General features: G+C 43.8%; 2 protein-coding genes across 5 annotated transcripts in view; one reads left to right on the top strand and one right to left on the bottom strand.

Annotated features, from left to right (window-relative positions):
- The window catches only part of MYH15 (myosin heavy chain 15), a 66485-nt gene extending 58733 nt beyond the window's left edge, over positions 1 to 7752 (top strand). Inside the window, exons 38-43 of the mRNA XM_054045491.1 lie at positions 646 to 771; positions 2448 to 2618; positions 3239 to 3343; positions 4113 to 4208; positions 4890 to 5027; positions 7614 to 7752. Of these exons, the coding sequence (XP_053901466.1) occupies positions 646 to 771; positions 2448 to 2618; positions 3239 to 3343; positions 4113 to 4208; positions 4890 to 5027; positions 7614 to 7631 (654 nt within the window). The 3' untranslated portion in view covers positions 7632 to 7752. The remainder of the gene's footprint in view (positions 1 to 645; positions 772 to 2447; positions 2619 to 3238; positions 3344 to 4112; positions 4209 to 4889; positions 5028 to 7613) is intronic.
- Positions 7753 to 7893: 141 nt separating this feature from the next.
- Positions 7894 to 24000, bottom strand: part of HHLA2 (HERV-H LTR-associating 2) — a 34978-nt gene continuing 18871 nt past the window's right edge. For 2 of the 4 annotated variants that reach the window (XM_054045511.1, XM_054045502.1), the window contains exons 7-8: positions 18617 to 18931; positions 13363 to 13592 (exon numbers count right to left, since the gene is read on the bottom strand). In XM_054045511.1, the coding sequence (XP_053901486.1) occupies positions 13456 to 13592; positions 18617 to 18931 (452 nt within the window). In that variant the 3' untranslated portion in view covers positions 13363 to 13455. The other 2 variants (XM_054045520.1, XM_054045528.1) reach the window with 2 other exon arrangements.

Here is a 24000-nt window from a genome sequence, read left to right as displayed (position 1 = left end):
GTACCACATTATAAGTCTTCATCAATATAGGGCCATCAAATGGTGGGCTAATGAGGACTGGGGTGGGGAGAGCAGATAAAATAAGTGATTTGCCCTTGTTGCTTGTTACCTCCTTAAGCACAAGTGGAGACTTAGCAGGTTCTAAGAGGGTGTCTCTTCATAGACAAGGATTTCTACTTCAAACCCGTATGAGCCCATCCCTAAATAATTAACTACCAGCAGGCTATGAAAGCTTGTCATGCATTAGCAAAGCTTGTGCTATTAACACATTATGTGCTACCTCCTGAACTGCAGCCACAATATTGGATTTCCACTTCAATCACCTTTTAGAATAACTGATTATGGGACCTTCATTGACCAGAGCTGAAAACCCTATTTCAGTGTTTGGCTGAATTTTTTTGTTTAGTTCCCTTTTGATTGTTAAATATGGATATTCAGAGCTCTGGGGACTTTTTAAAAAAAAGATAAAATACACACAACCTAAAGATAATCTAAAAAGTCAGGCCTCTACCATGTTAATAAATACTGTACCCTGTGAAGCCTAGGGAGATGCAAAAATAGATGTGTGGTCATAGGTAGGTTTGTTGTAGGACTTAAACAATTTATATCCCTAATAATCTTTCCCCTTCTTTTTTTAACAAAAAGAACACAAGCCTTATCAATCAGAAGAAGAAGCTGGAGACTGACATCTCTCAGATGCAGAACGAAGTGGAGGAGGCTATACAGGAGTGCAGGAACGCTGAAGAAAAAGCCAAGAAAGCTATCACCGATGTAAGTAGACTGGCTGCTTGTTTCCTTTTGCAGGTGTAGCACCATAGTCTGACAACACTTCGTTCACCCTGAATTTCCATTTCTGTGGCTATCGGGGGTGGGAAATGGTTTATTCAGTGGGCTCCAGAGCTGGCTGAAAGAGGTTAATGCTGCCCTGGTGCAGAAAAGGTTGGAGGGAGGAAAAGAGAAACGTTTTCTCCTTGGTCAATTTCTCTTCTCCAAGAAGGGGCACATCTGCTGATCCTGAAAGTCTGGGTTGGATCGTGTCACCTCCAAATAGTTCTTTGCATCTGGACAAGCTGAGCCAGTTGGGAGCCCACCCACCAACTTCCACTTGGCAGCTGCATAGATCACAAGAAAGGCTCTGTTAGGGGTGGGGGGTAACATTCCAGATTCCCAAAAGAGTAACTTTAAAGTCAGATACCAGCCAGAGATGTGGGAAACCACATGACACTACTCTCAGCACAAGACTTATGGTCAAGAGAAGAGTGATCGAAGACATCTCTTGGAGAGCAGAGTGGTCAAGCTAGTGTTGTTTCAGCTCCAGCAGAACTGGAGAAATCAATGTTGCCAGAATCGTTATATCAGCAAACAATGTGAAATCCAGGGACCCAGGTTTCACAGTGTTGAGTCCCCATGAGTTGTACACCCAGAATTCCTGGAGGAATCTTTTTCCCAACTGTTCCTCAGCTGGTCTATCTCCTTAAGAGGTGGGAGATGTCACCAGTTCAACTCCAGCCCAGTTATTACCTTTTGATGGCTGTTCAGTGACCGCTCCAAAATATGTAGCCGGACCTTGGTTTTATCATATCTGTCTGTTCAGAAATAGACTCATTGCACCGCTGTTAGCCACGTCAGCAGAAAGACCCAAGACACAATAGGACATGGCCCCTGAACTCTTCGTCCCTAGATGTGGTGCCTCCCGGTCACTGCTGGCATAGACTGGGGAAGCTTCCTCGACACTCCCCAGACTCTACCTGTTCTATGGATAAATAAATAGTTGGTCTTTCAGGCCTGTTAGCCCAGCAACTTTCACAAGCATTGCATCCAGACCATTTTTAGTACATAAAATGTATGTAACAAATGGCCCAGTTTTACTCAACAGGAAAGCCACATACAGATATTGAAGTAGGAAGCTAAATCTTAAATCACAGAATTAGAAGCGAGACATGGAAAAGACCTATTAGGTCACATTGTCCATCAAATCTGCATGTGAAGGACAACTCTCTACAGAGTACTCTCTAGTACAGGGGTCCACAACCTTTCAGAAGTGGTGTGCCGAGTCTTCATTTATTCACTCTAATTTAAGGTTTTGTGTACCAGTAATACATTTTAACCTTTTTAGAAGGTCTCTTTCTAGAAGTCTATAATATATAACTAAACTATTGTTGTATGTAAAGTAAATAAGGTTTCAAAATGTTTAGAAGCTTCATTTAAAATTAAATTAAAATGCAGAGCCCCCCGGACTGGTGGCCAGGACCTGGGCAGTGTGAGTGCCACTGAAAATCAGCTCACGTGCCACCTTCGGCACACGTGCCATAGGTTGCCTACCCCTGCTCTAGTACTTTGTTCAGTCTAGTGTAAATGACACAAGCAGTGGGGCATCCTTCACTTCTCTTACGAGCAGCTACCAGACTACCAACAGACCTCACTGTGATGTTTTATTTGTATTTTAGGCCGCAATGATGGCTGAGGAGCTTAAAAAGGAGCAAGATACTAGTGCCCACTTGGAGAGAATGAAAAAGAACATGGAACAGACTATTAAAGATCTACAGAAAAGGCTGGATGAAGCAGAGCAAATAGCACTGAAAGGTGGCAAGAAGCAGATCCAAAAGCTGGAATCCAGAGTAGGTTTTCTGCCCTGTTTATAGGCCATGGTTGCCTGCTTACAGATACTTCATAAAACTCCGACCAAATGGTTGCTCTGGACACAGTCACTTCTGACCTTGGCTTAGGGACCATCTATAAAGTACAAAGAACTCTTTAGAGATGATATTAAGAGTAAACTCTTTTAAGAGTTACACCTAGGCCAGGTGTGAGGTCCACGTGGACCCATCTTTCTCTTTTATCACCTGACTTGGTTGACATAGCAATGTGGTTGTTGTAGCCAACACCAATATGATAAAGCCCAGGCTTAAAATAAGGCATAAAGTCTGAAAATGGCAAAAGCCTCTATGCTTCCAGCTTAGCTTGTGAACTCTTTGGAGTTTTTGTATGCTTGTACAGTATCTAGTGTGTTGGGATTCCAATCCTGATTGGAACCGCTAGTGCAATATAACCATTCTGTAATAAAAATGCATAATAAACCAGATAGAAAAGCAACATCTACATGGAAATTTTTGTCTACTGCTGAAGCACATACTTGGAGATAGTGACAAAGGGTTCTGCGAAGATGAATGTCACTTAAACTGTAAATTAAACTACTTGATGTTTAAACATGTGGCATTACATGTTTCTTCTCTTGCAGGTACGTGAACTGGAAAATGACCTCGAGAATGAACTCCGTCGCAATACAGAATCCCAGAAAGGAGTCCGCAAATATGAGAGACGCATAAAGGAGCTGACTTATCAGGTACTGGAGCAAAAACCCCAGTCCTCCTAAGTATTATACTAAACTGTAGGTCCCTGGAAGAAATGTTTTCTTTCAAATACAGTCTTGAACTGCATCCTTCTCCCAGTGGAAATCAGCATTGCTGAAAGCTTTGTCAATGCTAGTGAATTTTAGAAAAACACTTTCCAATGCTACCCTCAATTAACCTAAACAATTGTTAGTCTAGTGTAGTTGGCACTTTGGCATTTTTAACACGGTGCTATTTAAACCTGCTGAGGTGCAGCCGGAGGAACCATTTTTCTTGATGCATGAGAAGGAGACTCCAGCTCTCTCACTCAAGTGTTGACCCTGCTAACCAGAATAAAATAGATTAAACTTACTTTTGTCATTGGAATAAAAAGATAAGCTTCCACATGCACAGGGAGAAGATCTGCACTGGAGTACCATTTTTATTCTATAGAGTAGAAATGCCCTTCATCATCTCTGCATCATCCGTTAGGGAGTCTGTATCACTATGCTTGATACTTTCTAAATATATTTCCTGATCGTTCTTTCCACTGCTCAGTGTTGCTTTTACTGTTGAAACAAATACATAGCCTTGGTCAGTCCACTAGAATATTTTTTCTTCTCTCTATACATAGTGATACAAATTGAACTGTTTTGTTTCAAAGTCCTAAATTTCCAAGGTGATAGAAATAATTGCCTCACAAAACTTACTCCGTTTGTGACATACTTATACCTTCTGCCTGTCCATATCATTAAAACATTTTTTTCTGTTTGCTTGGTGTAGGCAGAGGAAGATAAGAAGAATCTGACCAGGATGCAGGAGCTGATCGATAAGCTGCAATTAAAAGTGAAAAGCTATAAGCATCAAGCTGAGGAAGCTGTAAGTGACAGGAACAGTTGTGACATGGAATGGGTTTTTTATGTATTTATTTATTTAATCAAGTCATGCCCTCACTTACAATTGCATCCTTGGTCATTTGAGCCCACATCCCCAGAGACATTTAGGCACCTCCCATTGAAACCAATGAGAGTTAGGCACCTAAATACCTTTGAGGATCTGGGTCTCGGGGCCTTCATGTACTAAAAATCATTTAGCAGCTTTATTAAATATATTCAGCTTAGCAGAAGATCTACGTAGTCCTGATTTACACCGTGCCCTCCCTACCCGTTCCACCTTAAGCAGCTTGCACTTGGGGTTGTGTATGGATATAGTTTTCAGGGGCTGTCTTTCTTTGTATCCTGGGCAAGGGGTTTGGATCAACCAGAGTGAAACTTTTCATGACATTCTGTTAACCCGCTAAGTCAGTGATCACTGAAAAATGCCTATAACATAGTTCCATGTTAAAAGGGTTTTTTTTTTTCCATCCTGAGAGTTTCCCTTAAAATGGGGAATACTGCTGGAACCCGCAAAACATTTGACTAAATGTTCGCGTTACAAAGGTTGGTTAAGCCCCACAGATATTTGCCGCTTAGTCTCACACACTTGAACCTTGGCTGACACTGAAGATCATCATTTTCAAACCTACAGGGGAAAAATGTGTCTAATCCTTTGTCTTACCAGGAAGCACAATCCAATCAGTATCTTGCAAAGTACAGGAAGCAGCAACATGAGCTGGATGATGCTGAAGAACGGGCTGAAATAGCTGAATCTCAAGTTAATAAACTGAGGACCAAGACAAGAGATATTGGGATAAAAAAGGTACGGTGTTATTCTGCAGAATAAGTGAGTCTCCGCACACTGACACATGTGCACACATACTTGCAGAGGAAGGCGAACTGATCAGCACAGCTCTACAAAGGTACTATACGAGATAGGAAAATTATTCCATATCATAAATTTGAACCAGATCGAAATATGAGTTTTCAATGCAGCCTTCTATTTTTTTACATTACGGAAAAACTTTGGGAGGGTGACCTGAACCTTATAACCTGCCAAAGAAACATGTTCTTAATATATCCCAATACAAACTTTATTACTTAAGCAGCTGTAACCCAAAGAGGGTTTTTTGCTAAACATAATCAAATACTATTCTTTGATAGTGGATATTCAAAAGCACCATTTCTCGCAATGTAACATGGATTTCTACCTGTCCTATAGGGCCTCTTCCACAATACAGTGCAGTCTGAGGATCATGGCACTGGCAGATTTTTTAGTTACACACAATTTCACCTTCATCTTGAAACTGCACTTTCAGTGTGGGGGGTGATAGCTTTTGGAGTTGGGTGGAACATTCGTGGTTTGGGGTGTTAGTGATTGGCTGTATAGCGCTCTAAGTCATTCATATTTTATTAATATTTGTGGGTTTGCATTTGGAGTAAAGAGAACTTACCACCAAGCTGTTGAATAAAGATTCCAAATTACTTATCTTTGGGGATGTGGTGTGACCTGCAGTTGAGCGTAAGAGAGCCTTTGATTGCCCAAATGGTAACAGGTTCAAGTACGCTCCTCATCCACATATGAGGCATTGAACAAGGAGTTGGAATGATCTTTATTGTGTTGTCCAGTTGACTTAGAGGCATAATCTAAACTCTGAGGCTCAAGATTTTAGAAATGCATGACTCGGGTGACCAACCCCAGCAATGACGGGATAAAGAAAATCTTTCTCTCTCGCCCCAGAACTTAAAAAGGAGACTTTATCCAATCACCCTCTCCTTTCTGTTATGATATCTATTGTGAGGCAAGATTTTTCCAATTTCCTTTGCCTGCCCATACCAGAACAAATAATACTGGGCTAGGTCCTCCAGTGGTTTAAACTGATATACCTTTCTCGACAATGAAGCCCCACTGCCTTACGCCAGCTCAGGATTTGGCCTCCTATACCTTTAGGCCCTGTGCTAGTGCTGGAACTATTGGTGAAAATGTGGCTTCCTCAATGTTGTGTAGCTTTTTAAAAAAAAAAAAAAAAACTTGGGGGGTTTTTTATTCACTTGCTACTTTCTGAAAGTGCATTTTTCTGGTGACTGTCCAAGTTCTTCCAGTCCCATGAATTCATGTTACACACAAAGCCAAGCTGTTGCATAGATTTATTAAAATCCATCTTGTATTTCATGTAATCTTATAAATTATTATAATTTATACTATTATACATAATTATCTTAATATGATTCAAATAAATTTTAATTTAATTCTTAATAGCAGCATCCATTGTTTGCATTCATCAGTCATTGACAGACAAGTACCTTGTTCCTTTCTTAAGAAGCTCAGTCTAAGAACAAATAAATAGAGGTTCAAGAGAATGGGGTACAGTTTTCCTTGTGAGCTAATTCAACTGTACGCCACGTGGCAAATGTAGATCTTCAAGAGGGACTTAAATACTGAGAGAGTAAAGGCCTTGTAGATGAGCTCAGTAAGTCTGTGCCCTGCAAAGAGGCAGTGTGGAAAAAGGCATGGAAGTGCTGATATGAGAAGTTGACAGATTAGTGGCTGAGGGTGGAAACACCCGCAGAAGGGAGGCAGCGGATGCTTCCATTTGCACATGCTTCTCTCCCTCAGGAGAGGATGAGAAACATGTGACAGCCACCAGTCACGTTGCTTACTGAACTACTGATAGGTGCTCAGATGCTACAGTGCTGAGTGCTGTGCAACATAAGAACCTACTTAGAACAGCAGGGCACCGTGCAGCAAGACAAGCTCAGATAAGTAGGGCAGGGCAGCGTTATGTGGAACACTGAAGCTGCTAAGCTTGAGTTATATGCAGTAGCCAACAGAGGGATTCTAAGAGGGGAGTGACATGGTTGAAATGACTGGTGCCCCTCCGTGCACTAAAGTTCCCTCGTGCACTTTGATCTACTCCCATTTCACAGCGGGAAAGATCAAAAAGCACTAGGGAACTTTTAGAGCACAGCAGAAAGGTCCACACAAACACTTAGTGCCCAGGAAGGTAGTGATGGATACATATACACCCCGACTTGCTGCAAACTAAGTGTTCATGTAGACAAGCCCTTAGCGAGAACAGTTTCAATAGAATGTGCTATATTACCACAGAACTGTGGTGTATGTCCTAACAGTGCTGCATGAAATTCATAAGCTGTTAATTACATACATAATAGTATCAGGACAAGAAACTGATCTGTATTCTCAGTTGGTGGAAATCAGTATAGCACCACTGACTTCAAGAAAGCTAAGCCAGTTTATGCTTATGCCAGTGAGAATTTGTTAACAGAATGGGTGAAAGGGAATAGAAGCTTTTGTCTGATACTTGAGAATTTACTCTTTAAAAAACTATGTAAATATTTTCATTCTTAATTGAATCATACTGTCTCTCTCATAAAAATCACATTTCAGGTTCAAGAAGAGGAGTAAACATACTATGCACTGAGTAACTGAAGACTGAACAGTGTTTGATGCTTCCTATTAATTGATGAGCTACACAGTTAAAGTAGAATAGGCACCTTAAGAAATAAAAATGAAATGAAAACCCAAACCAGATTTTGCAGTGTTTTTCTTTCCCTTACACTTGTTGAGGCCTGGTCCCAGAGCTCAAAAAAACTACTTGAATCCTGCTGATTGCCCTGCTTATTATCTTGGAACAAAGCCTAATTGTCAGTAATGCAACTATACACACACACACACACAACACAAGGACAAAGTCATTCACATTTCCGAAGTTAACATTCTTCATACAAAGAGTTTTAAAGTGACCATGTGCAGGGGGGAGCCTTCCACAGTTATGGCCCTATGCCACTTACTCACACCCATCCTGCCAGCCGCAGTCCCATACCAGTTTCATGTCGGAGAGAGACTGACAAACTCCTAACCCTCCCTCCCCTGCTGCTCTCCTCTTGGAAAGCTGAGCTTCCGCTCACCATCTTGACTTCCCATGGCTGTGAATGTGGGCCACTAGAGGTTTGGCTCATCACAGCTGTGATGGGAGACCACCACCATGAAGTGACTGCAGACAGCAGGTAATTGATCTAGGGAAGCATTCATGGGTATACAGAGGTGGTGGGGTCTTGGGCAGAGATGAGGAGGAAACTGCATGGGAACCCACACAGGGTGATTCACCTATGGCTCCAAAACCTAAGATTAGCCTGCATTTTTAAAAACAGTCTACAGTCATAGCAGACAGAAAAAAGGCAACGTGACTCCTTAGCTGGACTTGTTTTAGGAAGAATGATAGAAGGGTTTTCGTGTCATCTGTGCATTGAAAATCAGCTGGCAGACAGAAAAATCTAAAATTAAAAAATTGGGTTTTAATTCCTCAGGGTAATATACCAATGTTATATGTGGCTTTTTTTAAGGTTTAGACTTTAAACCCAATTCTAGGTTTCCATTAATGTTTTTCCCTACCAGATTATAATTTACTTTGGCTTCCCATATTCACTCTGGCAGCCCTGCATGTCAGAAAACGTGTGTGTGTGTGTGTGTGTGTGTGTGTGTGTGTGTGTGTGTGTGTGTGGACACACATGGGGCAATGCTCAGAGTGTGTTTTTCATTTAAAAATTAACAGGGTTCAAAAAACCTTTCAGGAAAGTGGTATGTTGTGTTAAACCTGGCTTTGATGTTTAACAAACGCTGAAACAATACAAGCCACCTCCCAAGGCACTAGACTGCATGGGAAGGCCTGAGAAAAAGGTAACTCAGGCAGAAAAAGAGGGGTTCCCCGGGACTGATTACAAAAATCAGGGGATTGAGTGATGGAGTTGCCAGTGTGTCTGTGTGTCAGAAGCAGATTGGACCAGAATGTGAATGAAGCAGTGAATGTGGCCCTGGGAGGAAGGAACCTTTTGGGCCTAGGCTTGGCAGAGTTATATTGACGACAGTGTTCGAACTGCAAGCTATCAGTGGAAAAAGTTGGGAGGCAGGGCTGAATGGTTCCCTTGTCCTGTTTACAGGCTAAGGGGCTCTGTAGCAACGCATGGCAGACCCTCCCACAGGCAGTCTGGAAAGTATCACCTTAAAGCAAGGTAGGGTCTACACTACAGAATTACTTTGCTAGAACTACATTGTTCAGGGGTGTAAAAAATCCACACCCCTGAGCGATGTAGTTGTACCAACCTAAGTTTCATTGTAGACAGCATTATGTCAGCATGAGGGCTCCTCCCACCAACTGCCTCTCAGGGAGGTGGATTAACTACACCAACGGGAGAGCTCTCTTCACTAAAGCACTACAGCAGTGCAGCTACACTGTTTTAAGTGTAGACCTGCCCTCAGCAAGCAGCCTGTTTTCTCTCTTTCTCTGGCTACATCTATACTACAAGTTAGGGATGTGATTTCCCCTGCTCACATATACATCCTTGCGGTAACTTGAAGAGAGCTAGTGCGAGTATAAATAGCTGTGTAGCTGGGGTAGCACGGGTAGCAGCAGCACAGCTGAGCAGTGCCTAGTATGTATCCTTCAATTTCGGGAGTGTGTGTACTCGGCCCGGCTGTGCTTCCACAGCCACACTGCTATTGATACTAATGTTGGTTTGCAGTTTATGTGCTATCATTCCAAATTCTAAGTAGTGTGGCCCAACGTCCCGTTTCCCTGAATATAGTAGGAGCAAACAGCAGCAGACAGTTTTCTTGCTCAGCAATTCAAGCTTGCTTTCTGTTATGTGCACAGTGTATGCACAGAGAAAACACAGTGTAAAACACATAGCTACTGTTGCTGAAAGGTTGCAACATAACAGTGTTTTGTAGAACCCTGAACGATAACACAAACCCAAACACGGAGACCAGGAGCGCCGCCAGCTTTTCTGCTGCCCTAGGCGGCGGAAGGTCCCGCCCCAAAATGCCGTCCCCCCACAGAGGCGGTGGGACCGCCACGGTTGCCACCCCCCAAATTGTAGTGCCCTAGGCGACCACCTACGTCGCCTAATGGGTTGCGCCGGCCCCGACGGAGATGAAGAAAAACAGGCTGCTCCCTAAAGCAGGAAGGCCCAACTCTCCCCACCTTGCTTTAACCTAGCTCTTTTCAAAGAAACTCCGAGCCAATCTCATGCTTTGCTACAGAGCCCCCTTAGGCTGTAAGGCTAGACAAGAGAATCACCCTCACCCTGCTCTTAAAGCAATAGTTTGCAATTCCCACACATTCCTCCAAACAGCACACTCATCCCCTGTAAATTCCTTAATTAATAAACACAACCATAAAAACTAAATTACAAGTTTAACCTTACAGCCGGGTCTGCCATTTTGCTACAGGCTGTGGCCAGTGGTACGTGTCAGGGAAAGAAAGGGCCATCCAAACTTTGTCCTCATGCCCAGCAGGGGAACTCTTCCTCTCTTGGCCACCATCTTCCACACTAATTCCTCCTCCTTCAGCCAACAAAAACCCAAACAATCTCTTCTTGCTTCAGGGGCCACATTCTGTAATCATACTGAGCTTTTATCTGGTAACAGTCAATGTACCTCTTCATTATCGCTATCAAATGTGTCAATAGGTCCAATATCTTCTTTACCACACTTTTCCCCCCCACTTTATCCCTCCCCTGTAATTTTGCACCATCACTGCCCAAGGCAGAAAAACCTGGGAGGTTTATGTTGTGGGTTTTTCACGTTTTTTCCCACAGGCTTCTGCGGAACATAAGGCACAGGTCTAGCCTTAAGGAATTTAGGCCTTGTCAAACACAACCAGCCTCTCAGTTATTGCCTCTTTCCAAACCCACATCTGTACAATCCACCCACAGCTTTGTGTTTTTCAGTTCCCCAACTCTATCAGGCATGTCGTGCACCACTCTCCAATCCAGTTTAAACTTGTATAGCTAGTTTGTGTCCATCAGTGGGGGAAGGAGGATTTCATTCACTCACAATTAACTCTAATGGTGAATAGATATCTATATAAATTAGAGTAACAGAGAGGCTGCCTAACACAGCTATCTGCCCTTAATTGTAATGCTGTCCAAGTACATTATTTCTCTTCATCTTAACCCAGGAGGAAAAAAATTTTAACTCCTCCCCACCCTGCCCCCAGAGATCACAGATATGGTTGCTCCTGTATCTGCTTCCATTGTCAATATCATGTCATTTACCTTTACGTTATCATAATACAGGGGATGATATGTTTGTCCCATTTCCCACCACATACAGTTCTGTGAAATGGTATGGCTCATGCATCCTTTCCTCCAGGGAACAACCTGCTTCCAACCCTGACAGTCACCACCTAACTAGGATGGTGGCTCCTACATGTAGACACTTATGGCTTCCTTTTGGTGGATCCTTCGCTGTACCCTGGTGCAGTGTGCAGTGCTCCTGCCAGTGTCGTGTCCCCAGACAGCAGAAACAGGGCTCCCTTTGTTCTGTTTGGCTCCTATGACAGGTGCCACCGGGTGGTGGTGTTTCTTTCATCCACTGCTGAGGCCCTTCTTTCCAGCCCAGCACGATGAGGCCAATTTATTTTCAAATTTTGGCACACTTTTTGTGTGGATTCAAATAGAGCAGTCTTCATCTAGTGGCAGTTCCTTGTGATACACAACATCCAACAACCTCTTTCTTAATTCAGATTGATCTGAGAGTTCCTTCAGAAAATTACCAAAACAGAATGGTGGACAGTTTTTTCAGGGTTGCCAAAAATTCAGATACTTTCTCCTTCTAGCTGGTTTCTTAGATGAAACTTATATGGGTCTGTTAAAAAATTGGCAGTAGGCACAAAAATGCTTCTTTAGAATCTCTTTTATGTTCTCATATTCCAGCTCGTCAGGTTCTTGCAGAAAACTTTTATGTACCGCAAAAGTGGTTTTACACACCAATGTTAGGAAACAGTCATCTATATCTTCCATAGCATTTGCATTAAAATACTGCTCAAGTCTCTGATCATATGTTATGAAATCTTCTCCTTCTTCATTACATTGTAAACTGTCCATATGCAGCCATTTTATCTTTGCTCTCTCTTTATTTTATGGCTCCATCCTTCACTGTCTTATCTGTTATGTTATAGGATACAAACAGAGAAATTAGATAAAAACAAATAATCTTGCTAGAAGGTTGCAACATCACACTGCTCTATTTCACAGAATTCAAAATAATACACAAGAACCCAAACCAGAGAGAAGACAAGCAGGCTGCTCCTAAGACAGGGAGGCACAAATCACATCTTCTTCCTTTAAACTGGCTCTTTTCAAATCAACACCAAGCACATGCTTTGTTAGAGTCTCCCTAGCCTGCAAGCAGTCTCCTGAACTGATTGCTTACAATTCTAATGCAGTCCTCAATGCACCACAGTTGTCATCATGGACGAAGTCCACATTAAAAAAGAATTTGGTTTAGGTCAGAGTGAGGGATTGAAGCCCATAGGTTCCTTTATTGCACTAAACACATGGAAAGGAATAAAGCAGTACAAAGAGTGAGGCCCAGTCTAAACCTAAAACAAGTCGACCTAGTTCACCGCTCAGTGCTGGGGAAAATTTTGCATCGTGTAATGCAGTTAGGTTGACCTTAACCACCTCTGTAGATGCAGCTAAGATGATGGAAGAATTCCTCTCAGAGAGATCGATTACCTGCAGTGACAGAAAATACCCTTCCATCTATGTAGAAATGTCTACACTGTAGCAACTGTACCTATAGCTACCTATAGCATGCTGTAGCTGCTGTAGTATAGATATACCCTAAGAATGGGCAGGGGGTGGCCTATAACCTTAGAGGGCTTGGGATCTGCAGCAAACCAGACCCAACCCCTGGGATCCCTAAAAACTTTGGATCTGTGTCTCAGAAAAGGATTGAAAGAGTTTGGGGGAAGAGAAGCTCTGTAGAGGTGTATGTAAGCAATTGATTTTTCATTTCAATAACAGAGATTGGACGCATCTAGATTAATTTTTTGCCAGTTTAAAGCTAATATGCTTGCATGAAGCTTCTCTTTCAATGTAGACTATTTGGGGATTGTTTTTTAGATCTGCTTGGTGCAGTGTGCTCTTGAAGAGAAAAACAACTTCCTGACCTCACCTTAGGTATATGCAGAGCAAAAGGAACCTACCCTGGATCACTCAGCCAACACAACATCTAAAACAGAGCAAGGTAGACATTGCTTGCAATCTATAGGGGCATTGGGGTTGCCTATTAATCATAAGGAGTAGCAGAAACAGGGGAATATTAATTAGGACCTATGATTTTATATTTTCAGTCTTTTGCCAGCTTCTTAACTAAAACAAATCAAATATGCTTGTCAAGCATCCAAATTCTGACCTTATTAGTAGTACTGGTAGTTATATTTTTACATACATCTCGTTCTAAGGGATTTTACAAAAACAGATATTAAAGTAATACATACCTTCACAGCACACCATATAGCAAAGGCAATGATGAGGATCAGTGACACTATAACTATCCAATGGTGACGTGAAGATTCTTCTAAAAATATATAGTTCATATTAATTTCAAACAAACAGACAATATTAACATTTCTCAAGTGTCTCAGAAGGTTTAAAGCTTATGTGCTCCATCTAAGTGAAATACACAGCAGTGCAAGCTTGACTTAATACTCACAACAGTCCACAATACACTGGAATGGGTTACCTAGGGAGGTGGTGGAATCTCCTTCCTTAGAGGTTTTTAAGGTCAGGCTTGACAAAGTCCTGGCTGGGATGATTTAGCTGGGAATTGGTCCTGCTTTGAGCAGGGGGTTGGACTAGATGACCTCCTGAGGTCCCTTCTAACCCTGATATTCTATTATTCTAATGGGCATGAGTCTATTACTTCTTTCCTGTTTGTAATTCATAAAGTTCTAACTGAGCTGGGAACTAATCTGTTCTTTCAATTAACATGACTGTAATCTTAACACTGAATTGCAATTTAATTTGTAATAAAAGATTTTAAGGTCCTGCAATCTTAAGAGAATATACATTTTCAAATAATAAGTACATTTGAAACCCAAATGGCTGAAAACACGCTCCTTTGCTTACTGCCACAGTCTCAAGGCAGAGCTGTGTGTGTGTGTGGCCTTATGGGGAGAGGGGCCATGGCTGGTGACTTCCATAACAGTCTAATTAAAAACAAGATCAACTGGCCCCATCCTGTAAATACTGTCTTTGGATATAGTGCTCACTACCATGAGTAGCCCCACTGCTTTGCAACCGGACCACTCAGCAGTAAATATTATACCTGGTAGTATAGCTGGCTGGGAAATGGAAATCCCTTCCAGTGAAACATTTTGCATTTCTGTAAGAAGAATTGAGTCTCGGATCAGGATGAAACCTCAGACCATGACTGATTGATTTTTGCAGGAAGGGTTTTAAAGAAAAAAAATTGTTTCAGGAGACTCAAAACAGAATTGTTGGCTTCCCATCTGAAAGGAGAAGGAGATGTTCGTTGGGCCATTAGTCATATTCATGAATGTGTTACGGCCTTTTAAGGAACTTGGAGCCATCTGCACCCTCCAACTGTAGCCCCTCCCCTCCTCTTTCAGGGTGAGATTGCTTCCTTAGAGTCATCTCCTGCTTGCCCCCACTCTTTTTATATTTTTGGAGTACACATGCTTGTGACCTAATGATGGATTACTGAAAAGGAGGGCTTTCCAAACTGACCAAGGATCAAGCTTGCCCATGATTGGACCACATTGTGAGGGTCCAAGATATGCAACAATGACCTGAGTTGCTCAGAAAACCTCTAGGGAGGTCAGGTGCCATAGGGTGGAATAAGCTAGAACTACAATTTTGACAGTTACGGGGAAGAATGTGTGTTCTTGGACCACCACAACACCAACAAAGGCTGACATCCCTGCTTTCAAAAGCTGGTCCTATAGAAACAGGAGACAAAGACAACCACAGGCTACACAAGCCTCACCAGCCAAGTTGCCCAGAAGACCATGCTGGTGAGAGGTACTAACCAGAGACCACATCACCTGGTCCCACAAGCTGCATTCTTGACTCTGAAGACCACACAAGCAAATAGTTAATCTTTGTTTTTCCTTAAGCAACCTTTTTTCCCTGTTTTATTATTGTGACAGAGGAACCACAGAGTCAAATTTCAGGAAGTAGCATTGTGATCTGACACCTGGGGTTGCAGTGCCACTCAGTGGAGGCACTCTCTGCCCATTTTGCCCCCTCTTCTGGGTGGCCCTGATACCAGGTAGTCGAAGAGGACAGCAAAACCCCTCTGCTCTATAAAATGGAAGTAAGAGTTGCTATGTTATCCAAGTAGGGTAGTCAGATCAGGGAGAAGCCAACAATAAGTCACTAAGCACATAGGAATGTTGGGAGGAGGCTAAATATTACCTTGAGTGCCAAGAGGCAAACAAGTTTGATTCTCAATCTAAGACGTTCAGCCTGCGTAGTTGCCAGGAGCAAGATCGTACAATTGGGGTTTAGAGCAAAACAGACAACTGCCTCCTTTAATCTTGCAGTTACCATTTGTAAGAACTGACCCTGTGCGGTCAGCTCTGTCAATCTGATTACTCAATTAGTTGGTGAGTCAATTCAATAAATCCCTTGATTTATTGACTCAGTTCCATCTGTGATCTTGATTTGATAATTAGTCTCTCTCATTCCCAGTTAGGTTAGTAAAAGTTTATAGCAGTTAGCCTTAGCAAGTTTTTTTCATTTTAAGTTTGCTTGTTTATTAATTTGTAATAAAACCCATCCCAAGTATACAGAGAGAGATCTTATTTCAAATTTGCAACTGCAGGAGAAATCTTGAGAATGAAGGTAAATTAACTGAAGTATTTGAGAGCCACATTCATGAATTCTTAGATTCTAAGGCCGATAGGCGCCGACTTCCCTTTTGCCCGGTGGTTGCTTGACCCCCCCAACACCTGTGCAGCACCCTCGCCCCCCCATTCCACCCCTTCCCCAAAGTCTCCACCCCCATTCCCCCCTTTTCCCCCAAGTTCCTGCCCCGCCTCTTCTCCACCTCCTCCCCTGAGTGCGCCACTTCCCTGATCCTCCTGCTCCCTCCCGGAAAGTCCAAAGCACCGCCAAACAGCTGTTAGGCAGCAAGGTGATGGGAAGCGCTGGGAGGGAGGGGGAGGAGCGGGGACACGGCACATTCGGAGGAGGAGTAGGCGAGGAGAAGGCAGGGGGAGCTTGGCTTCCGGTGGGTGCTGAGCACCTGCTAATTTTTCCCCGGGGGTGCTCCAGCCCTGGAGCACCCACGGAGTCGGCGCCTATGCCAAGGCCAGAAACGACCAATGAGATCATCTAGTCTGAGCTCCTGGCTAACACATGCCATAGAACAACGCGATCCTTTCCTGTCCCTAAATTAAAACCTTTGCTCCTCACACAGGGTGTGCTCTCTGAGACACAAAGACAAAGCTAGAACTCGCATTGTGTGGAATCCTGTCTAACAAACAAACCTCCTGTTTTCTTTGCTCTATACTATTTAAACTTTCACAGACACACACACACTTGAAGCAACACTGTCTGTTCTCAGATCTGCACCAAGCTTGGAGAAGATAGGGCACAGTTTAAATTTACTGCTTCTTTCTCCATCACCCTTCATTACGTTCAGCTGTATCTCTTCCCTTTTCCCTCTCCACTCAGCAAGTGAGGTACTTTAAAGTTCTCATTTTACTTAAGACTGAACTGGGATCCCTAAACCAGCTCCGGTCTAAGTAATTGCATTTAACAGCCCATGCTTCTCAAACGCTGTGATTGAGAGGAGATTTTTTTGTTTGTTTTCGCTTTCAAGTACTGCATGGAGAAAAAACTCCAAACAACAAATTACATTCCCTAACAATTGTTTACATTATAAATTCTGAATACTAGATTTAACTTACTATTTGACCTTCACTGAGAGAGAACTGGAAAGAGATGGATAAGCTATTCATTGAGTCCCCAGCACTACAATGATAAATATAGCCAAGAGGTCTCACAGCTAAAAATCCACTACAGGTCTCATAAAGTTTAGCAATGCATATAAAAATTCACTTTTGTAAGTCTAAATAAATGTCTTCTATTTGGTATAAAATTGAAAAAAATACAAAATAACTGTGTTGACGTCCAGTGAATTTTCTTTATCAGCTGGCATTGTAGAGTGCGGTTTGTGAGTTTACCATATGTCTGAAGGCAGTTGGTGCCAAGATGTCTCCATCAACAGACGGCATTTAGGGCCTGATCCTGCAAGTTGCTGGGCACTCTCAGTTCCAGCTGAAGTCAACACTTGGCACCTCACAAGGCTGTGTCCAAAATCAGCTACTGATATAAAAAAAAATCTCCAAATCTCTCAAGTAAATAAATCTCAATGTTCAGAAAAGTCTAACCTTGCTTTTTTCTCATCCAGATCAATATTTCTCTAATAAAATACTACAACATTATTCTACCTCTGTAGCAGGGCCGGCTCCAGGCACCAGCCGAGCAAGCTGGTGCTTGGGGCAGCAGATTGTACGAGGTGGCATTCCGCCCAATCCTAGGGTGCCTCGGCCGCTTTTTTGTTGTTGTTGTTGTTCTGCTCTGGCCACCCTGTAGGGGGCAGTGGCGCAGAGGAGGGGAGCACCCTGCAGCAAGCCCGGTAGGGCAGCCCGCGTCCTTCCCTCCCAGCCGACCGCGGCGTGGAGCCCTCTTGGCAGGTGGTGCAGCGGTTGGGGCCGCGTGGCAGTGCCCCACTAAAGCCCTGGCCGCCCCTCTTCTCTCTCTCCCCCCGCTCCCTCCCCCTCCCCCCCTCTAGCGGGGGCACCAGTGCAGGGAGTCCCCCTGCACCCTGGCTCCGGCGGCACCGCAGGTTTTTGTGGTTGTTTTTTTTTTGGCTTGGGGTGGCAAAAAAGCCAGAGCCGGCCCTACTCTGTAGGAATATAGGCCCACACTAGATTTAGATGAACTATGATTTTAAAATGAGTTGGGATATTAGCATGAACAATTGGCCCAAAGCATGGAACCAAAAAGAATGATACCATAATAAAGAAGAGTAATCGTATTACACTTGTAGCAACCCTTCAAAATACCAGTGTTAACTTATTTAAGGTTTGGCCTAAAATAATAGAAATAAAATATAATTAATTGGGTACCAGGTGCAGTAAAGAATTGGCTATAGACGAAACTCCATCTGACCTTAGCTAAGATCTGACCATTGATAATGCCATCACTTGTTTGTTAAAGGGAATAAAAGAGTAAACTCTTAAAGGGTGCATTGTTAATACCTGTCTGACCAAGTTGGAGCCAACCAGTATGGGTCTAAACACCCCTGGGGTTAGCCAATTTGTAACTATCTTGATCAAATGCCTATAAATGTTTTGTTACTGTTTGGATGTAGTAAACAGCTTTGTAGGCACGTTTAGAGCAATTGTATAAATACCATTAGGTCTTTGGTTCAATAAAGGAATTTATGGTTAAATTAACTTCAACTTGTGTCTCTCAGAGGACTTGAGGTCATTTTTCCTGACATTTTGCAGATTTGAATTGACCTTTTTCTCCCCAACCTGCAGTGTAGAAATTGCGGCAACTTACCCTCAACTTGCAAAATTCTTACAGTGAGTTGTGTATAGTGAGGTGTTGAAATATTGCACATGTATTCTCCACTGTCTGCCGGAGTAAGATCCCTTAAGATTACTGAGTAGTTCTGTTCATTGATTTTCTCCCAAGAGAATCGAGGTTTAAACTGTACAGGGGGTTGTGATGAGTTGTCGGAGGATGCCAAAACCAAGGTAGATGCAGTTCTGATTATTGTCCAAGTAACTATGAAGTCTTTAGCATATGGAGACCCTTCAGCCATAAATTCACATGGAATTGAAACATTATCTCCTTCCTTTTTAAAAAACGGATCTGAAATATACAATTTAAAAAGCAACAATTAATGGGAAAGCAATGGTTTGAGCAAGTAAAGGATGCTCAGACTTTTTGTGCACTATTTTTGAAGCAATCTTTTGATATAATTGTACTGATACTTCCCTATAAGCCTCGCAAGACATCCAATTGCAGAAACCACTACTTGAAAGAGTCATTTCAGACACTGTTGTTTAGCCTTAGGCCTGGTCTACACTATGACTTTAATTTGGATTTAGCAGCGTTAAATCAAATTAACCCTGCACCCGTCCACACAACGAAGCCATTTATTTAGAAATGAAGGGCTCTTTAAATCGATTTCTGTACTCCTCCCCGACGAGGGGGGTAGCGCCAAAATCGATATTGTCATTTCGAATTATGGTTAGTATGGCCGCAATTCGATGGTATTGGCCTCCGGGAGCTGTCCCACAATGCACCATTGTGACCGCTCTGGACAGCAATCTGAACTCGGATGCACTGGCCAGGTAGACAGGAAAAGCCCCGCGAACATTTGAATTTCATTTCCTGTTTGCCCAGCGTGGAGAGCACAGGTGACCACAGATAGCTCAGCTCATCAGCATAGGTAACCATGTAGGCCGATAATCGAAAAAGAGCACCAGCATGGACCGTACGGGAGGTACTGGATCTGATCGCTATATGGGGAGAGGATTCAGTGCTCGCAGAACTTCGTTCGAAAAGACGAAATGCCAAAACTTTTGAAAAAATCTCCAAGGGCATGATGGAGAGATGGACTCAGATCAGTGCCACGTGAAAGTCAAGGAGCTCAGACAAGTCTATCAAAAAACAAAAGAGGCAAACAGTCGCTCCGGGTCAGAGCCGCGGACATGCCGCTTCTACGCCGAGCTGCATGCAGTTCTAGGGGGGGCCGCCACCACTACCCCACCTCTGACCGTGGATTCCGAGGTGGGGATAATCTCATCAGCTACACCTGAGGATTCTGCAGACAGGGAAGAGGAGGAGGAGGATGACGAGCTTGCGGAGAGCACCCAGCACTCCGTTCTCCCCAACAGCCAGGATCTTTTTCTCAGCCTGACTGAAGTACCCTCCCAAGCCAATATCCAAGACCATGACCCCATTGAAGGGACCTCAGGTGAGTTTACCTTTTAAAAAAATATAAAACTTGTTTTAAATGCAAGCATTTTTTAATGATTACTTTGCCCTGAGGACTGGGGATGCATTCGCGGCCAGTACAGCTCCTGGAAAAGTCTGTTAACGTGTCTGGGGATGGAGCGGAAATCCTCCAGGGACATCTCCATGAAGCTCTCCTGGAGGTACTCCAAAAGCCTTGCCACAAAGTTTCTGGGCAGTGCAGCCTTATTCTATCCTCCATGGTAGGACACTTGACCACGCTATGCTTGCAGCAAGTAATCTGGTATCATTGCATTACAAAGCCTGGCAGCATATGGTCCCGGTGTTTGCTGGCATTCAAGCAACATCCGTTCTTTATCTTGCTGTGTAATCCTCAGGAGAGTGATATCGCTCATGGTAACCTGGTTGAAATACGGGAATTTAATTAAGGGGACAGAGGTGGCCATTCCTACTGGGCTGTTTGCCTGTGGCTGAAAAGAAATCCTTCCCTGCAGTTAGCCAAGCGCAGGGCGGGGGGGAATTAGCCCTGAGCTTTTCGTGTTTGGCTAACAGGGATCTTCCCTGTTACCAGCCACGCGGTGGGGGGAGGGGTACAGCGATCATCCCAGATAATTCATGGCGGGAGGGAGCAGTGGGCGGGTTAATTTGGTTTCTGCAGGGATCTTCCCTGATACCAGCCACGCGGTGCGGGGAGGGATAAAGCGATCATCCCAGAGAATTGGATGGGGGGGGGGGTTAGTTTGTTTTCTGCTGCTGAAGGTTAACAGGAAAACCGCAGCAGTCAACGTGCTTTGCTTGGTATGTGGGAAAGGAGGGCGCAGAAGCTGAAAGACAATGGCTTAGCATGGCCGCATGCAAGCTGAATTCTGTTGCCTGGACCTGCGTCTGTGATCTCTAACACCAAAGCCACAGGCACACAATATTAAGATGGAAAATGCGACCTTGTACTGAAATCACATGCGCTGTGTAATGTGAATAGTGTTGTTCACCATGAAAGAGTATAAGCATTGTTCTGTAAAATGTATCATTTTAAAAACTGTTCTCCTTTTTTTCAACCCTCCCTCCAGCAGCTGCAAATTTTTCAAGCCTCCCTCCTCCGTCCCGAAGGCTATCTCAGATAATGCGATGGAGAAAGAGGACGCGAGACGAGATGTTCATGGAAATAATGGAATGCACCCGCAATGAAAGAGCTCATTTGAATGAGTGGAAGGACATGGTAGCTAAATTTAGAAAAGATTCCAGTGAACGTGAGGTCATGAGGGATGCTCGAGATGAGAGGTGGCAGGCTGCAACGCTGGGGCTGCTGCGTGATCAAACGGACATGCTCCGGCATCTGGTGGAGCTTCAGGAACGGCAGCAGGATAACAGACTGTCGCTGCAGCTGCTGTATAACCTCCCTCCCCCCTCACCATGTTCCATAGCCTCCTCATCCGGATGTGTAAGAACACGGGGGGGGAGGGGGAAGCGGGAGGCTCCATGCACCCTCCCACTCCACCCCAGTGGACAGCCCAACCAAAAGGCTGTCATTATACTGAATTTTTTCAGTGGCCTTTTACTTCCCTCCTATCCTCCTCCCAAACCTCACCCAGATTACCTTGTCAGTTCTCTCCCTATGTTTATAATCAATTAATAAAGAATACATGATTTTTAAATGATAGTGACTTTATTTCCTTTGAAAGCAAGCTGGGGGAAGGGGGAGGGTGGGTTCCTTACAGAGAATGAGTCAATAAAGGGGCGGGGTTTTCATGAAGGAGAAACAAACAGAAATTTCACACTGTAGCCTGGCCAGTCATGAAACTGGTTTTCAAAGCTTCTCTGATGCACAGCGCTTCCTGGTGTGCTCTTCTAATCGCCCTGGTGTCTGGCTGCGTGTAATCAGCAGCCAGGCGATTTGCCTCAGCCTCCCACCCCGCCATAAAGGTCTTCCCCTTACTTTCACAGAGATTGTGGAGCACACAGCAAGCAGAAATAACAATGGGGAGATTGGTTTGGCTGAGGTCTGAGCGAGTCAGTAACGATCGCCAGCGACCTTTTAAACGGCCAAATGCACATTCTACCACCATTCTGCACTTGCTCAGCCTGTAGTTGAACAGCTCCTGACTCCTCTCCAGGCTGCCTGTGTACGGCTTCATGAGCCATGGCATTAAGGGGTAGGCTGGGTCCCCAAGAATAACTATTGGCATTTCAACATCCCCAACGGTTATTTTCTGGTCCGGGAGGTACGTCCCTTGCTGCAGCCGTTTAAACAGATTAGTGTTCCTGAAGACGCGAGCGTCATGAACCCTTCCCGGCCAGCCCATGTTGATGTTGGTGAAACGTCCCTTGTGATCCACAAGTGCTTGCAGCACCATTGAAAAGTACCCCTTGCGGTTTATGTACTGGGTACCCTGGAGCTCCAGTGCCAAGATAGGGATATGGGTTCCCACCACAGTTAGGGAATCCCATTGCAGCAAAGCCATCCAGTATGACCTGCACATTTCCCAGAGTCACTACCTTTCGTAGCAGCACCTCAGTGATTGCTTTGGCTACTTGCATCACAGCAGCCCCCACAGTAGATTTGCCCACTCCAAATTGATTCCCGAGTGACCGGTAGCTGTCTGGCGTTGCAAGCTTCCACAGGGCTATCGCCACTCGCTTCTCAACTGTGAGGGCTGCTCTCATCTTGGTATTCTGGCGCTTCAGGGCAGGGGAAAGCAAGTCACAAAGTTCCATGAAAGTGCCCTTACGCATGCGAAAGTTTCGCAGCCACTGGAAATTGTCCCACACCTGCAACACAATGTGGTCCCACCAGTCTGTGCTTGTTTCCCAGGCCCAGAAACAGCGTTCCACGGCTATAACCTGCCCCATTAACACCATGATCTCCAAAGCACCGGGTCCCGCGGTTTGAGAGAATTCCATGTCCGTATCCTCATCACTCTCGCTGCCGTAGCCTACTCCTCGCCGCCTGGTTTTGCAAGTTCTGGTTCAGCATAAACTTCACGATAACGCGCGAGGTGTTTACAATGTTCATGACTGCTGTCTTGAGCTGAGCGGGCTCCATGCTTGCCATGGTATGGCGTCTGCACTATTCACCCAGGAAAAAGGCACGAAACGGTTGTCTGCCATTGCTTCCCTGGAGAGGGGGGAAGATATACCCAGAACCACCCGCGACAATGTTTTTGGCCCCATCAGGCATTGGGATCTCAACCCAGAATTCCAATGGGTGGAGGAGACTGCGGGAACTATGAGATAGCTATGGGATAGCTACCCACAGTGCAGTGCTCCAGAAATCGACGCTAGCCCCGGTACATGGACGCACACCACCGAATTAATGTGCTTAGTGTGGCCGCATACATTCGACTTTATACAATCTGTTTCCAAAATTCAAATTATATAAATTTGGATTAATCCCGTAGTGTAGCCATACCCTTAGTAGTTGGTTTAAGCAAACAAACAAAAAGGGGTGACGGTGGAGAGGTGGCAACTGCTTTATATTAAATGAGTTTTTGTTTTTGCCAATGCAAAGAGGGTTTTTTCTTAGATGTGAACATTTCCCTATTGAGTCACTCCTACTAACTCTGTAATCTTGTGTTAGCTTTGCTTTCTGACTCTTATGCAAACAAAAGGCACCACCTAGTTTATTTTTACTCTCTAAGCTGCATGAAGTCCAAAAATTAAAGAGCATAAAAGGTGCAAAATTAGACTCCATTTATTTTTGGTTAAAGATCTAAGGTTTTTAGAACACAGGTTCTAAATAAAGTTCATTATTAATGTACTAGTTTAAAATATGAAATTAAATTTAGATATCATTTTCTTTTTTTTCTTTTTTTCTTTTTTTTTTATCTTTAAGGGAGAAAAATATCTGGACACCACAATTGTTTGGTGCCTAACATTTCATCTTAGTTAATTGCCTAAAATAAAATCTAGTACAGCTCCTAAAGTAAACAACAGTGGTGGAACAGAGTCCTCAACTATAAGGA

Source organism: Malaclemys terrapin, chromosome 1 (assembly GCF_027887155.1).
Source record: "Malaclemys terrapin pileata isolate rMalTer1 chromosome 1, rMalTer1.hap1, whole genome shotgun sequence".
Lineage (NCBI taxonomy): Eukaryota > Metazoa > Chordata > Testudines > Emydidae > Malaclemys > Malaclemys terrapin.
Note: the sequence above shows the minus strand (reverse complement) of the source record. Positions and strands in the feature narration are given on the sequence as shown.